Raw genomic sequence first — 15266 nt, forward strand, 5'->3', positions numbered from 1 at the left:
GCGATGAGCCGCACCAATTAGTACGAGTTGGACGTCGTGTGATTTGTTGATCAATTCCGATCTGAGACTTTCCCCAGACTTGTTTTTGTGGAGGCATCGACTTATACGACTTTAACCAGCGGTTGTCTTATTAGCCGGCAGCTCAAGCATCATGAAGTGCCGTGACGGAATAAGACGATCATGAACAAGGGTTAATTGTATATAAGAATCATGTTTCCAATCCCTTTCCAGTTGATATCTTGTATATACTCAACAACAGCTTCAGTGTCTTTACAATGTTCTTCAATTCTCAATCTCTCGGTGTCGTGGCCCTCGCCGGATTAGCCACGGCCGTCCCTTCACGAAACCATCTTCAAACTCGTGAAGTTGGCAAGCTTCCTGCTCTTGGCTGGAACGGCTGGGTGAGTTCCTCTCGGGTATATCATTCCATCTGTTCGTCACTAACAGTACCTCCAGAACCAAGGACAATGCAACGCAGCTAGTGAGAAAGTTGCCCTTGCTACAGCCAAGACCTTCATCAGTCTGGGTCTCAAGGATGCCGGATACCAATACGTCAACATTGATGACTGCTGGTCTACAAAGCAGCGAGATTCCAAGGGCAACCTCGTCCCTGACCCAGCAAAGTGGCCAAGAGGTATCAAGCCAGTAGCCGATGAGATTCACGCAATGGGTCTCAAGTTCGGTCTTTATGGTGATGGTGGAGTCAAGACTTGCGCAGGTTATCCAGGAAGTCAAGGTCACGAGCAGCAAGACGCAAATCTGCTTGCCAGCTGGGGTGTCGACTACTGGAAGTACGACAACTGTTACACACCCTGCAACACAGGCAACGCCGCCGATATTCAGACATGCCCCAACAACCAGGCTCCTAGCTCTAAGCCTCGGTATGAGAAAATGAGGGATCTCCTTCGGGCTACAGGAAGGGATATCCTCTATTCGCTCTGCAACTGGGGTTATGATGAGGTTTGGACTTGGGGTGCTCAGGTTGGACACATGTGGCGAATGAGCCAGGACAACTGGGGCAAATGGGCGGATGTTGTCCGTATTGCTAACCAGGCGGCACCTATCCTGAAGTACACTGTACCAGGCCACTACAACGATCTCGATATGATGGTGAGTCTTGACCCTACCTTGACCTTTATTGAGGATGAGGCTGACCAAAACCTAGATCCTTGCCAACGGTGCTCTTACTCCTGCTGAGGAGCGCACTCACTTTGCTATCTGGTGTATCACCAAGTCCCCTATCATTCTCGGAACAGACATGACCAAGCTTAACAGCGATGAGGTCAAGTTGATCACAAATAAGGTACCTATAACCACTTCCTCAGCCGATGAAAACACATACTAACTATTCTTCAGGGCCTTCTCGCTGTCAACCAAGACTCGCTCTCCAAGCCTGCTGTGCCTTTCACTCCTCCCAACACACCCACCAAGGGAAGCGGCGAGATCTACCCTTACTGGTCCGGCCCCATCTCAACCGGAACAGTTGTCGCCATCGTCGCCAGCAAGGGCAACTTGAACACTCAGCTGAACCTCAAGGACGTTCCAGGACTGAAGGATATGGAGTACTCGTGGACTGAGCTTCTGACCGGTGCTAAAGGAAAGGGCAAGACTGTCTCGGCCAACTTGCAGACACACGATGTTGCGGTCTTCCGCATTGACCACAACTAAACCAATGGGTTTGAGACTTTTTGAAGAGTATATATTTTGAAACTGTATCTACGATTCTACGTACAAAGATTGTTGGAGGATGCTGCCACCCAAGATCCATAAGTGGGTGGACAGTTAGTACATAGCATGAAACTTGGATCTCGAATCTCTCATAAACTTTGGCTTTCTTTGATGACCCAAAGTTGAACAACACAAGCCTTGACCAACCTGGTGGCGATCTCTAGTAGTGACTGAACATCTGCTGGCAAATCTGGTTAACATTTCCTTTGTTGACCACACTCCACAGGAAACCATGGTCTCCACTTTGGAAACGTTATGTAAAGTGAACTTCCACAGCAGCAGCTATGCACTACACCGAAAAGCACAATAGCCATGATGTCATCTCCAGCAACATATGATAGATTTATTCCCTTTGCAATTGAGACAAGATCCAGTAGTATCTATGGGTGAGGTTTCTCCCAACAAGAGCGCAGGCAGTGAAGCTACCCTGCACTGTGAACTTTTCTCCCCAGGGTTATTGCGATGATCCAATAATGATGTGTTGCTCTTAAGAGCATGGAAACAGAGTCTGACTATGGGCCAATGTCCAGAATGTCCTGTTCAAAGCAAACTCGACAATGTATTTCATAGACGCTTGTTTGGGACAATATGCATCTTCACTCCAAATGACCAAGTCAACTCGCCTGAGGTGCATCACCTCCTCCTTGCTTCTCTTCCTTCTCCTTCTTTTCTTGCTCTGACTCTGGTCTCTTTGTCAAAATCTCGTCGATAACGCCGAGTTCTAAAGCCTCCTCAGGAGACAAGTATTTATCCCGTTCCATCAGATCATTAATCTCCTCGAGAGAATACTTTTCATGACCTTTTGCCTTGTTGAGATGGTACTGCATGATTCTATTCGATTGTTCCCGTGTTTTCTGGATCTGGTTTGCGTAAATCATGATATCGGATGCTTGGCCTCGAGTGCCACCCAGCGGTTGATGGATCATAATCGAGCTGTGGGGAAGAGAGAATCGCTTGCCCGCCTCACCTCCCGCGAGGAGGATTGCAGCCATTGACGCAGCGCCACCGACACACACTGTTGACACTGGTGACTTGATGTATGTCATGGTATCGTAGATCGCCATTCCTGTGCCCCTTGTGAGCCTCGATTGTAAATTGGTTACCGGTCGAACGTACCTGAGGTGACGGAACCACCAGGAGAGTTGATGTACATCGTGATCGGCTTATCTGGGGTATCGGACTCGAGCCAAAGCAGCTGTGAAACGATCGAAGCAGACATGTAGTCGTTAACTTCACCATTCAGGACGACGATGCGTTCCTAGAACCATTAGTAACGATAGCTCGAGGACTAGAGCTTGTCCTTACCTGTAGGAGCTTGGAAAAGATATCCCCTATAACCCATCAGCTTCTTGAATCATTTGTGATACCAATTCAAACGAACATGTTTTTCTCCCGGCAGCCTGGAATTGTTAGCTGCGCGCATGCAACAAACTGGACTCAGGCAGCTTACCGACGACTCCTCGATGTAGGGCATGGGAATGTTGCCCCTTGGTGACATTGGCGAGTTTCCGGAAGAACCGGAGAAGCCAAAAGCTCTCACATGTTGTTGCGACACGCCGCGCAACACGCGCAACGTTCGTGGCCGCAGAAACATGATCACGAATGTATGAGAACGGTGATGTAAGTTTACGGACCGGGGCCGGGCGGAAGTGGTGGGGGGATGGAAGCTACGAAGCTGGGGCTCTTATCGATAAGGATCCGACCATGGGAGAAATTTAGCTGTTCATCGAACGCTTTGCGACAAGCATCACATCACAAGTCGACGATGAGTTGGTTATAACACCACGAGCACCATGAAGAGATACACGAAGGCCTGCGCTGGCCATTTTAGAACGTCTGGGTCACCGATCAATTGCCAAACACGATGGCTTTCTTACGACAAATCCGAATTGAGCAAAACGGCCCTCTTGAACCAGATCGAATCAGAACTTGACCGAATGGCGAGCGGCAAACGAGCGAGAATCCATCCTGAAGACAAGACTGTAGACACAGATGCTGGAAGATTACCGATATCTCCCGTGATGGACTACAAGTTCATGCAGGCGAGACGACGTACGAAGAAAGCGATGCCCACAGCCATTTCAGGACAATTTCGGAAGAAGCTATCAAATAACCCATACGCTGAGGCATTGATGGGTCCGACAAGATGGTGCAAGAACACGAACGCTTGCCTACCTAGATACTTCTTGCAGGACTTCGAATTGGTCGAGCACCCAGATCCTGAGGAGAAGAGCCAATGGTGGGCACCAGGCCCATTTTCTTTCTTAAGAGTCAAGCCGAAAAGAGAAGAGCGAGAGGTGGAGATGGAGTCCAATGACTTGAAATCAATATGGAAGGGGATTGAACGGGTGCGGAGGCAGATCGGACTCGTACAAACCGAAATCGAAAAAATGGCTACAGAATCCCAAACAACGCCGACCCAAGCAATACCAGGAGACGCAGGTGTCGAAGCTGAGGCAAGCACAGAAGTAGACGTTGAGGATGCGGAAACGGACGAGGGACTGATAGAACGACGAGCACGCATTGTCGCCTACACTCTCGCGCGTAAAAGTGTAATCGATATGATCGGAGGAGTCAATGGAAGAAAAGGTAGCAGGGGTTACCAAAAAAAGATGAATTCCCACCAAGGTATGGCACACCTTGAACATGATGTTGAACGAAAGATCTTTCGAGCGGACATGGGCGATGTACTTCTCGGGATGATGCGACGGGTGGCTGTTGATACACTCATCACACGCTCTTGCAGGGAAGATTTATGGGCACCACACAAATTCATAAGGCCAGTTGCCAGCTGGGAAGAGGCGAAGAACATCCCAGGAGGTGGAGCAATTCTCTATATTCCGAAGGAGGATATGAAGGACATAAACAGTTATGCGACTCTTGATGTAGCAGATGCTTCTTATGGCAATAAGATGGCAGTTCATGATCTGCGATACTTGCTGGAAGAAGAAGAGGTTGAGAGGTTGAGAGAGAAGTCACAGATATTCCGAGACCATGAGATTTTGGTGTTGAAGAACTTTAGAAGTGGAAGCATGCGAGCTCTGCATTTGCTTCTTTGGAGACTGCAAGGATACTTGGCGTTGCCTCAAATTGGACCCATTGAGGGGAAGCAATTCTGAGGACTGTAAAATAGAAATGAGATACCATGAATGAACAATAAGATGAATTGTGTTGTCTGCCGTGTGATGTGATGTTTTGTCCGGCCGGCCTCCAATCACGGCCCGGCCCCGCAATTGCCGATGGCGCCAGGTGTCACCGCCGCCGATAGACTCCGAAGGTCAAAGATCCGATACGAGTTAGACTCGGTAGCACAGCGCTGTGGTTATTTGTTCGGTATCCGTGTATCGGACCTGCTAGATATCCGTTTGTTCTTTGCACTTATTTTTGAAGAATATTCTTTTGTTCTCATTTGAGCGAATTATTGTTCAGCATTTGATCGTTTGCACGATTTGATCTCAGCATACCTTCCTCGGTAAGGATCACGCTCAGCGAAGTTCTTACTCTCACTCACCAAACACAACTCAAGAACCAAGCACGACCAAACTTGCAACTCAGAGGATCAAATCAGCATTGGACATCGACCATGGACACAAACCCTGAAATAGTCCAGCCTGCGGACTGGCAGACCGGTGAAGCTGTCCCAGTCTTTCTCATCCACGATGGCGGCGGCACCACATTCTCGTACCACTGTTTAGAACCTCTCCGTCGTCCAGTCTACGGCATCTACAACCCCAAATTTCACAGCGGCGAGCCTTTCGACGGCGGCCTCAGCGACATGGCCCGTCTCTACACAGGCTGGATCAAAGAAACTGTCGAAAAGCCCGACTTTCCCAGACGTCGCAACGCAGCTGGAAAGATCCGACTTCTTCTTGGCGGATGGAGCATGGGCGGCCACTTGAGTCTCGAAATCGCAAAGCAGCTTGAAGATTCCAACATCGACGTCATTGGAATTCTCATGGTCGACACAATCTATCCACACAGGTTCTCTAGTGAAAAGCGCAAGATGCCCAGCGAAGACTCCAAGGAGGGAAAGAACAAGAACCAGATTCTGGCAGATCTAGCTATGGCTGATGCACGCCGTATGATTCAAGCTTGGACACCTCCGGCCTGGGAGGCAGGACGTCGGCCCCGGGTTAGTCTCCTCCGGGCCAAGAAGGCCGTGCCCTCGCCGGACGGGACGGATCTCGTGGACTGGAGCCGTGAGGAGCGGAATCTGGGGTGGGATATGTACGACAAGGACTTTTTTGCTGATGTGGTGGATATCGAGGGACATCACTACGAGGTTTTCAAGTTTGAGTTTATTGAGGATATTTCGCAGAAGATGAAGAAGGCACTGGATGATTTGGAGTGGGTTGCCTTGGACGGTTGAATGTCCAGTGAGACGAGAAGGTCAAGATCGGACTTTGAAGCTTTAGACGAAGACATGGTAATTGGTTTGACTGTTTATGCGGGTTGGCACTGATGGTTATTAGAATACGAATGAGACTTGTTAGAATTAGTTAGAGAGTACAAAAGTCATAGAAATTATGAAGATACATTCAGAACATTGAACACTTCAATGATACAGCAGGGGTCCGTGTGTTCCGCCGGTGTCGCTCTGAGCTGTTGACAGGAATGACAATATCATGCATTCTCTACTCAACATCGACAACCTGAACTTAAGACAAAAACAGCATCCAAATGTAATTACAGAAACTCTTACGAAGAGGCCGGATCCTCGGCATCATGGACGATCTTACATTGCATCCGTAGCTTCAATCAGACGAGTTCAGTGGATAACTCTATTCAAAGTGGATTCCAACGCTTAAGCCTCCTCCGGACTTGAAGCACCTCCCCCGAAGAACCATCTCCATGAGGTCACCCAACCAATCAAAACACTCCAATTGTCATGCGGGGAGCTCTTCACACCCTGGGCTGGGGACGTCTCCCCTCGCCTCTCCCAGTCACAGGGAAGATCACAGGGACTAAATTTTGGGAAACAAAACCACAGCCGACATCGCAAGCCAGAAAAAGTCCACAAACTCATCCCACCGCTTTTACTCAGGCGTCGGACTCTTCTTCTTACCCAATTTGAGTTTGTGGTTGAAGCTTCAATTGACGTTTTTCTTTTCTTTTCTCCTTCGCACGTGAAAAAGATTAAACGTCGTCATTATGCTTTCTAGGTCGTTGTTGAGGTCTAGAGCAGTGGGAGCTTTCCCCCTCTCTGCGAGGAGCAATGGGTGAGTTATTCCATCTCGAACAATCAATTGGAAGCTCAATTATCTTCCGAATACTGACTCGTTACAGCCGCTTCTTCTCCGCCTCTGCCCTCCGCGCCGATGACAAGATCAACAAGGTCTCCGCCAACATCACCCAGCCCAAGGCCCAGGGCGCATCCCAGGCTATGCTCTACGCCACTGGTCTCTCAGAGGATGACATGAACAAGGCTCAGGTTGGTATCTCGTCCGTTTGGTACGAGGGCAACCCTTGTAACATGCACCTCATGGACCTCTCCGCCATCGTCAAGGAGTCCGTCGCCAAGGCTGGCCTTATTCCCTACCGATTCAACACCATTGGTGTCTCTGATGGTATTTCCATGGGTACAACTGGTATGCGATACTCGCTCCAGAGCCGAGAGATTATCGCCGATAGTATTGAGACTGTCATGAATGGTCAGTGGTATGACGGAAACATCAGCTTGCCTGGCTGCGACAAGAACATGCCCGGTGTAGCCATTGCAATGGGCCGTGTCAACCGTCCCAGTATCATGGTCTACGGTGGTACCATTCGTCCCGGCTGCACCAAGCAGGGCGAGTCCATCGATATCGTTTCTGCTTTCCAGGCCTACGGTCAATACATCACCGGTGAGATCACCGAGGAGCAGCGATTCGACATTATCCGAAACGCCTGCCCTGGTGGTGGTGCCTGTGGTGGCATGTACACTGCCAACACCATGGCCACCGCCCTTGAGACTCTTGGTCTCACTCTTCCCGGCAGCAGCAGCAGCCCTGCTGAGGATCCTAGCAAGAAGGCTGAGTGCGAGAGCGTTGGACCTGCTATTCGCAACATTCTCAAGGAGGACATTCGACCTCGGGATATCATGACCCGCCAGGCCTTCGAGAACGCCATGATTGTCACAACCATCCTCGGTGGCAGCACCAACGCTGTCCTGCACCTTATCGCCATTGCCGACTCTGTCGGTATCAAGCTCGACATTGAGGACTTCCAGAAGGTTTCCGACCGCACTCCCTTCCTTGCCGACCTGAAGCCCTCTGGAAAGTGGGTCATGGCCGATATGCACAAGATTGGCGGTACTCCCGCTCTTCTCAAGTTTCTGCTCAAGGAGGGTATCATTGATGGCTCTGGTATCACCGTCACCGGTAAGACCATGAAGCAAAACGTCGAGAACATGCCCGGCTTCCCTGAGGACCAGACCATCATCCGACCCCTGAGCAACCCCATCAAGCCCACCGGTCACATCCAGATCCTCCGCGGTTCTCTCGCCCCTGGCGGCTGTGTCGGTAAGATCACTGGTAAGGAGGGTCTCCGATTCGAGGGTAAGGCTCGCGTCTACGACTCTGAGCCCGATTTCATTGCCAGCCTCGAGGCTGGTGAGATCAAGAAGGGGGAGAAGACCGTTGTCATCATCCGATATGACGGTCCCAAGGGTGGTCCCGGTATGCCTGAGATGTTGAAGCCTTCCTCTGCCATCATGGGCGCCGGTCTCGGAAAGGACGTTGCTCTCCTCACTGACGGTCGCTTCTCCGGTGGTTCTCACGGTTTCATCATTGGTCACATCGTCCCTGAGGCTATGGAGGGTGGTCCCATCGCTCTCGTTGAGGACGGTGATACCATCGTCATCGACGCCGAGACCCGTGCAATCGATCTTGTCGTCCCTGAGGAGGAGGTTGCCCGACGTCGCAAGGTCTGGAAGGCTCCCGCCCCTCGATACACCAAGGGTACACTGAGCAAGTACGCTCAGCTTGTGAGGAACGCCAGTGAGGGCTGTGTCACCGACAGCGGTCTCAAGAACTAAAAAAAGGCTCACGAAAGCCAAAAGAAGTGTCAAATGTAACGATGTAATTCCTGTTTAATGGGGTGGGAAAAGGCGAATTTAGATTTTTCTGGGTCAGAACTTATATCCCAATGTTTTTTTCGTTCTTAATGCTTTCGAAGCGCCTCCTCGCTGATACGTGAAAATGCTCTGGGCTGACAAGTCTACCTAACAAGCTATAACGCAGAATGCGTATCTTGAAACAACCAGAAAAAGACCAACCGCAAGAACACAACGCAAACCCACGAATGATTGTGGATATTAGGCCGACTGAACAGAATGACCTCCAATAGCTCCTTGCAATGCAAACTCCAAACTCAAGTTTACTTCAAACGAAGGAATACTCTGCTGATAATATCAACCCTAGATGGTCCAACTCTTCCATAAGTATTTTATTTCTTTCCGCTCAAAGCGTCCACGAAGGCCGCCTTATCCTTCATTGTAAGTCCAACCCGCTTGACACGGCTTAGTCTTGCGAGTGCCTCGCCTACTCGATCAAGAACACGCTGCTCGTCTGGGGAGACACTGGGACTAGCATCACCGCGGTTGCGTAGCTCTGACGAGGAAGGTGTTACACCGTTTGTCTTGGCGGCAGAGGTGTTGATCTGGCCTTCAGCAATGCGCACACGAATGCACGTCGTTGGTCGAGAGAGGAGATCCCACAAGAAGCGGAACCACTTTCCAGGCACTGGTGTCGTAATGTCGGAGGGCGTGTATCGAATGCTAACAGGGAAGATATGGACGTCGGCTGGAGTCTGAAGGATGCTCGGGCTGAAAGGCAGAATAGCCTTGCCATTGGTGGTACCACATTCGGGGAAAACAGCAATGACCTGTCCAGGGTTGCTGTCCAGAAGATCCTTGATCTCGACTAATTTCGCATTTTTAGGGGGGCCAGTCTGCACAGGCGAGAGAGCTGCCAGAACAGCACCCAGCAAGCTCACACGCTGGACCTTGCGAGTATCAGGGTACGAAATGGTAAAGATCGGGTCGAAGATAGCAGCGAGGTAGATAGCATCGATAGGACTCGAGAAGTTGGCAGCGATAACTGAGCCAGGGTGCGGGAAACGCTCGCGGGGTTGGTCGGCAAGGGTGCCACGTTTGACACCGTCGAGCTGAAGGTCAACCCACCATATTCCCGGTATGGCCATCAATCCCCATAGTGCGACCTTTCGAAAGATAACTGGCAGCGGGAGGAAGTGGAAGAAGAGGAAGTAGCCGAGGAAGTAAGCGATGAAGAATGGGAGGCGGAAGAGGAAAAGAGCGGCGTGTGTGAATGTCGCGAGCGCTGATACGGGCGTAGAAACGGGAAGAAACGGCGCAATGCCCGTTGCTACAAATGATTAGCATGTGAATATTATTAATCCGCGGGAGACTTTACCTCTGTCGCGAAATTGGCTGTATTTTTCCATATTGTTGGTGATCGTGTGTAAGACAAGGACAAAGAGGACGAGCGGAGGGGTAAAGCTATCGAGACATGGAAGAGCTTGGGAGCTATCTCTTTATGTTATGTTGCCAGCGACGTATGATGAAGGCGATTCGGAATATCGTAGCAAGGACTAATGAGACGGCGTTGCGAGGTCAGGTTCTGCGACAGCGCATCTACTGAACGTCATGTCATGGATCGAGGGTGACATGTGAATGTGAATGTTAATATGTGGCCCCCACGTTAGGTTGGCTTGTTCTCGCGAAACGTTGTGCGCTGAGTCAGCGAGACAGCGACGTTTTTAGGTTAGATCTTATTGTTACACGACTCGATATGTCTCTGGGAAAAGACTTCAATGATTAATTGATCTGTTTAAACCGTCTTGTAACTTCTACCTCAATGGACTGCCATGTCATTTCTCGCAAATAAAAGGGTGGGTGACAAGGATCAATTACTGGTAACAGAAGAAGCTTGAGTTTATGGTGGAGTGATGACTTGGCATCCTTCAAAGCTCCGACGAGTTCGGAGCCCGATATTTTTGGCACCGTCATATCTTCCATGATCTGAAAACGATATGCTGACTGTGTAGAATCAAGGACAAAAGCTTCTTGTCAATTGCAATTATGTTTGACCTATTTGTACGGGTCTTGGAAGTAGCTTCATTGGGAGCCCGGTTCTCTACTTATACATCTCTTCTGAGCTTTGTTCCAAGACCAAGAGCTTAGAGGGCTGGCCTCTTGGATTGGGTTTTTCTCAAAATGAATTTGTTACGAGCTCGAGGTACAGTTGAAGGTGCCAGTGGATGAGAAACTCATTGGCACTTGAACACAATTAAATAAACTCAAGCCCTGGCGTGAAGCGTTGAAGACGTTTTGGCATTGTCTGCAGCATGATGTATATGCCAGAATGCTACAGCCACTACGATAAGAGGAAGAAGTCGCTGCACAAGAGTATTGCCAATTCATCAATAATATTCTTTACAAGGGTCGCATTCTGTAAAGCGCAGTTATCCTACCTCTCATGTTGCAACACGGCTCATTGGCTGGTGGGGTATCTCCAAATGCGACTCGGACCCATTGCCCCAGCAACGTGTTTACATAAACAAGTAAACGCTTCGAATCGCCAATCTCCAACCGAGCTATCCCGCATCAGGCTCTTCACGAAACCAACCATAATATCACGTAGCTCCCCATGAGCTAGAGACAAAGCGTGTACTGATACCATTTTGCTTTCTACGCTAGGTACTCTTTTTTATCCTTCGCATATTCGCAACGCCTCCTGCTACCGCCGTTTACACTGGTGCTTCGCTGCTCCTTGATTTCCATATCCTGGTGCCTGTGTTTGGGCGCATTGTTTTCACCATGGAGGAGAATCCGGTACGTTGTTTACCTAGTGCCCTCATGTTTCAGAAGCTGATGATTCTTGGGTGTAGACATTCAGGAGCTCCAAGATTAGTCGACTGCCGGCACCGTCGATGTCGATGTCAATAGGGGCTGCGGGGGGTGGACTCACGGAATGGAGCGAATCGCAACATAATGCCCGCATTGCGTCGACGGCAAGTTCATTATCGGCTCTGAAGAATCTGAAGCGAGAGATTCCTCAACCAGGTACGCACGACGAACACTTATGGTGGTTCTCTCTGACATAAAGCAGCATCACAATCCGACCCGAAGCGTAAACCTCTTTCTGATCGCGCCCTCGAATATCCTTCAAAGCCGACATCGCATGTTCCCGCCGCGGCCGGTGTTAGGTCAAATATGAGGCCCCAGAGTTTAGCCGGAATGTCCTCCGGGGTGAGTCAAGATCCTTTGCGCCCTCGTTATTAGAGGGCTTGCTTCTGCTGGACATTACAATCGCATGACAGCTGCTAATTCTCCCTAGCTCAAGCAACCCTCGGCCACCCAGTCACGGTACGGCGCATCTTCCAATGTCTTCAGCAGAAACCAGGCCGCTCGAAACGGTGCTCCGACAGCCACATCACGAATCAATGGAGTCAACGGCGTCAATGGAGTCAATGGGGTCAACGGACGTCCTGGCCATGCCCGTTCGAAGAGTCAAGCGCCTCGGCCGCGAACGGCCCATGCTCTCCGCGAAGAAGACCGATACGAAGCTCCAACCAACAATGGTACGACGACACTTTCGCAAGATACATCTCAACCTATCACCACACTTCCCTACAAAAAGATCAGAACCTCACAGTCTTTCGCAACATTACCAACAATCAGAGATAGTTCTCTGACTTCGAGATTCCTTGAAATGAGTCTTGAGGACGAAACACCAGCTGGAAGTCAAGCGATTTCCCGTCCCTTAACACGACAGTCTTCACAATCTTCAACCACCTCACATATTTCTAATATTCCATGCAAGCGCCGTGGTAGAGATGACCCAAATAACATGTCAGCCTCAACCTCTCAACAGACTTCGTCAGAGCGGCCTTAGGCAGTCCCTCTGAAGCCACCGAGCAACGAGAGAGTCAAGAGGAAGCTCAATGAATTTGAAGAGTCCCTGTCTTTATCGCCAGTCAAACAATTCACATCACCCGTCAAGAACACCTCTCCTAGCAAGTCGTTTTTGAACAAAGATTCTAATCTAACATCATATGTAGCCTGGGACGTTGATGGCCGAGTAGTTGATATGGAGTCTCAATTCAAAGAGCTCAAGGAGATGGTAAATACCACCCTGAGCGAACGAAAGGGACAAGACGATGCTCTTGAACTTGCCAAGAAGCGAGGTAAGTAGTATCGTGGGTTGGGATGTCCAGCTACTAATCAAGACTACAGTGCAAGAGTTGGAGGGTGACAGAGAGAAACTTGACCTGAGGAACGATGCACTCAAGTCCGATCTTGACGCAGCAAGAGAAGAGGGACGCCAAATCCGACATGAGATGGAAAAACAGAAGTGGGAATACCAACGACAAGTGGATGACCTGGAACGGAAGCACCGAGAAAGGATCGACGATATGTCAAGACAGCACAGAACAGCAGTCGACGAGCTTCGAAGGGAACTGGACCGACTGAAAGAGCAAGAGACGAAAGACCATGAGCAAAAGATCGAAAGTCTGACAAGAATGTACCATCAAGAGCTGGCCGAAGAGCGACAGAAGAAGGACCGCGAAATCCAGGAACTACGACTTCGAATGGGCAATGAGCATCAAGACATGGGAATAGCCATCCAGAGGAAGGACCGGGAACTTCAAGAAGTCAACTCTCAAGTGGAAGGCCTTCGAGGAGACTTGGAGCGGGAGCGTACATTGAAGAACAGCCTGCAGACCAACATCGCCGAACTATCAGCAGCCAACACAACTCTCGAGGCCAAGATCAACTCACTAAAATCGCACGTCGAATTTCTGGAATCTGACAGTAAGGCACAATCCGACTCCTTTTCCAGCATGGAAGCGCGTCTACAAGAAGCTCTGCGCATTGCAGAAGAGGCCCAACACAAACTCATCAAGGAGGAGACGGAACGCCGAGTACTTTTCAACAAGTACCAGGAGCTCAAGGGCAACATCCGAGTTATGTGTCGTGTGCGACCTGCACTTGGAAATGGTGAGGGCGAGGAGGCCAAGATGTTGTTCCCCGATGACAAGACATCTGCTGAAATTGTTCTGGCCGGCCCTGAGGAGAAGAGTAGTTTGGGACAGATCACACGAAAGAACTATCCCTTCGAGTTTGATCGGGTTTTTGTTCCTGGCACTCAAAACCAGGAGATCTTTGGTGAGATTTCTCAGCTTGTCCAGAGTGCTCTTGACGGATACAATGTTTGTATCTTCTGTTATGGTCAAACTGGATCCGGAAAGACACACACCATGTCCTCAAACGACGGTATGATCCCTCGTGCCACCCACATGATCTACGACACCATTACCAAGCTCAAGGAGAAGTCTTGGGAGTACACAATGGAGGGTTCATTTGTTGAGGTGTACAACGAGGAGCTCAACGACCTGTTGACGCCAAATGAGCGATCGGCGAAGAGGCTCGAGATTCGGCATGACGAAGCTCGCAAGCAGACAACCATCACAAACTGCACGTCAGTCCGTCTCGACAGCCCGTCAAGTGTGGAGACGATGCTTGAAGAAGCGCAGAACAATCGATCAGTGGCTGCCACCAAGGCCAACGAGCGATCATCCCGTTCTCACAGTATCTTCATCCTGAAGCTCATCGGAGAGAACTCAGCTACAGGGGAGCGCTGCGAGGGCACGCTCAACCTGGTCGATTTGGCTGGTTCCGAGCGCCTCAAACATTCACAGGCTGAAGGCGACCGTATGAAGGAGACACAGAACATCAACAAGAGTCTCAGCTGTCTCGGTGATGTTATTGAGGCCCTTGGTCGAGGTTCAGGACACATTCCATACCGCAACTCCAAGTTGACACACTTGCTACAGTACAGTTTAGGCGGTAACAGCAAGACCCTAATGTTTGTCATGGTGTCGCCTCTTGAGCAGCACCTGAAGGAAACATTGACGAGTCTTCGATTTGCAACAAAGGTATGTCTAATCTTTCCAGGTTTCGCAAGTGCAATACTGACAGGAATAGGTGCACAACACTCATATTGGTACAGCCAAGGCTACCAAGAAGGTTCGCGATTCTACATAGGCAGGGCCGTTGTACAAGCCGTCGATCAAGAACAAGGAGGTCGCACGTCAATAATGGGGTTGTGTTTATTTTGTTGCTTTTGAGCTGGGTCATCAGGATAGCGTCTGGAACAGAGCATCCAGAGCAGGGAGTTGGGGTGCATATATGATTGAGCGCTGTCGCCTTACCTACTGACCTTGGTACAAGGCCAGCTTATGATGTGTTTGTTAGGCGAGCAAGGCCATTGATTGATTTCTGGACATGGGATTGGTAGTGGAAGCTGGTTGAGCTAGCTGTGTCGATACGTGGAGATTGTATATATCAATACAAATATGGTTACGACAGGGATCCATGATCATTACTAACAAGAAGTATGTTTCGTGTTGGTGATGATTTCTTGGTGTTGTTTCAGGGCGTTTGTTTGGTGCAGCCAACCGTTAACCGCCGATGGATTGGCCAATCAGGCACTACGAATCCCAGGCCGTCAACCACGGATTGAGTTGAGCGTTGT

The 15266-nt window shown here is 49.8% G+C and overlaps 7 protein-coding genes across 7 annotated transcripts; 5 read left to right on the forward strand and 2 right to left on the reverse strand.

The window, feature by feature from the left end:
- Positions 1 to 275: 275 nt before the first annotated feature.
- Positions 276 to 1668, forward strand: FMAN_11230 (uncharacterized protein; the record flags this gene model as incomplete). Its single annotated transcript, XM_041834017.1, has 4 exons — positions 276 to 401; positions 457 to 1110; positions 1166 to 1303; positions 1357 to 1668. The coding sequence occupies 4 exons, from the start codon at positions 276 to 278 to the stop codon at positions 1666 to 1668; spliced, it is 1230 nt and encodes a 409-aa protein (XP_041684323.1).
- A 674-nt stretch (positions 1669 to 2342) lies between these two features.
- On the reverse strand, positions 2343 to 3322 carry FMAN_16154 (uncharacterized protein; the record flags this gene model as incomplete). The annotated part of the gene is made up of 5 exons (XM_041834018.1): positions 2343 to 2794; positions 2845 to 2986; positions 3034 to 3059; positions 3110 to 3128; positions 3179 to 3322. 5 exons carry the CDS (start codon positions 3320 to 3322, stop codon positions 2343 to 2345), a joined length of 783 nt encoding a protein of 260 aa, XP_041684324.1.
- Positions 3323 to 3521: 199 nt separating this feature from the next.
- FMAN_11231 (uncharacterized protein) lies at positions 3522 to 4847 on the forward strand (the record flags this gene model as incomplete). Its single annotated transcript, XM_041834020.1, has 1 exon — positions 3522 to 4847. One exon carries the CDS (start codon positions 3522 to 3524, stop codon positions 4845 to 4847), a length of 1326 nt encoding a protein of 441 aa, XP_041684325.1.
- A 464-nt stretch (positions 4848 to 5311) lies between these two features.
- On the forward strand, positions 5312 to 6097 carry FMAN_11232 (uncharacterized protein; the record flags this gene model as incomplete). Its single annotated transcript, XM_041834021.1, has 1 exon — positions 5312 to 6097. One exon carries the CDS (start codon positions 5312 to 5314, stop codon positions 6095 to 6097), a length of 786 nt encoding a protein of 261 aa, XP_041684326.1.
- Positions 6098 to 6879: 782 nt separating this feature from the next.
- FMAN_11233 (putative dihydroxy-acid dehydratase) lies at positions 6880 to 8743 on the forward strand (the record flags this gene model as incomplete). The annotated part of the gene is made up of 2 exons (XM_041834022.1): positions 6880 to 6947; positions 7015 to 8743. 2 exons carry the CDS (start codon positions 6880 to 6882, stop codon positions 8741 to 8743), a joined length of 1797 nt encoding a protein of 598 aa, XP_041684327.1.
- A 410-nt stretch (positions 8744 to 9153) lies between these two features.
- Positions 9154 to 10170, reverse strand: FMAN_11234 (uncharacterized protein; the record flags this gene model as incomplete). The annotated part of the gene is made up of 2 exons (XM_041834023.1): positions 9154 to 10091; positions 10140 to 10170. The coding sequence occupies 2 exons, from the start codon at positions 10168 to 10170 to the stop codon at positions 9154 to 9156; spliced, it is 969 nt and encodes a 322-aa protein (XP_041684328.1).
- Positions 10171 to 11545: 1375 nt separating this feature from the next.
- FMAN_11235 (putative kinesin-related protein KLPA) lies at positions 11546 to 14776 on the forward strand (the record flags this gene model as incomplete). Its single annotated transcript, XM_041834024.1, has 7 exons — positions 11546 to 11560; positions 11617 to 11791; positions 11838 to 11977; positions 12066 to 12309; positions 12790 to 12915; positions 12965 to 14667; positions 14717 to 14776. 7 exons carry the CDS (start codon positions 11546 to 11548, stop codon positions 14774 to 14776), a joined length of 2463 nt encoding a protein of 820 aa, XP_041684329.1.
- Between the last annotated feature and the right edge of the window lie 490 nt (positions 14777 to 15266).

This window comes from Fusarium mangiferae (assembly GCF_900044065.1).
Source record: "Fusarium mangiferae strain MRC7560 genome assembly, contig: FMAN_scaffold008, whole genome shotgun sequence".
Taxonomy (NCBI): Eukaryota; Fungi; Ascomycota; class Sordariomycetes; order Hypocreales; family Nectriaceae; genus Fusarium; species Fusarium mangiferae.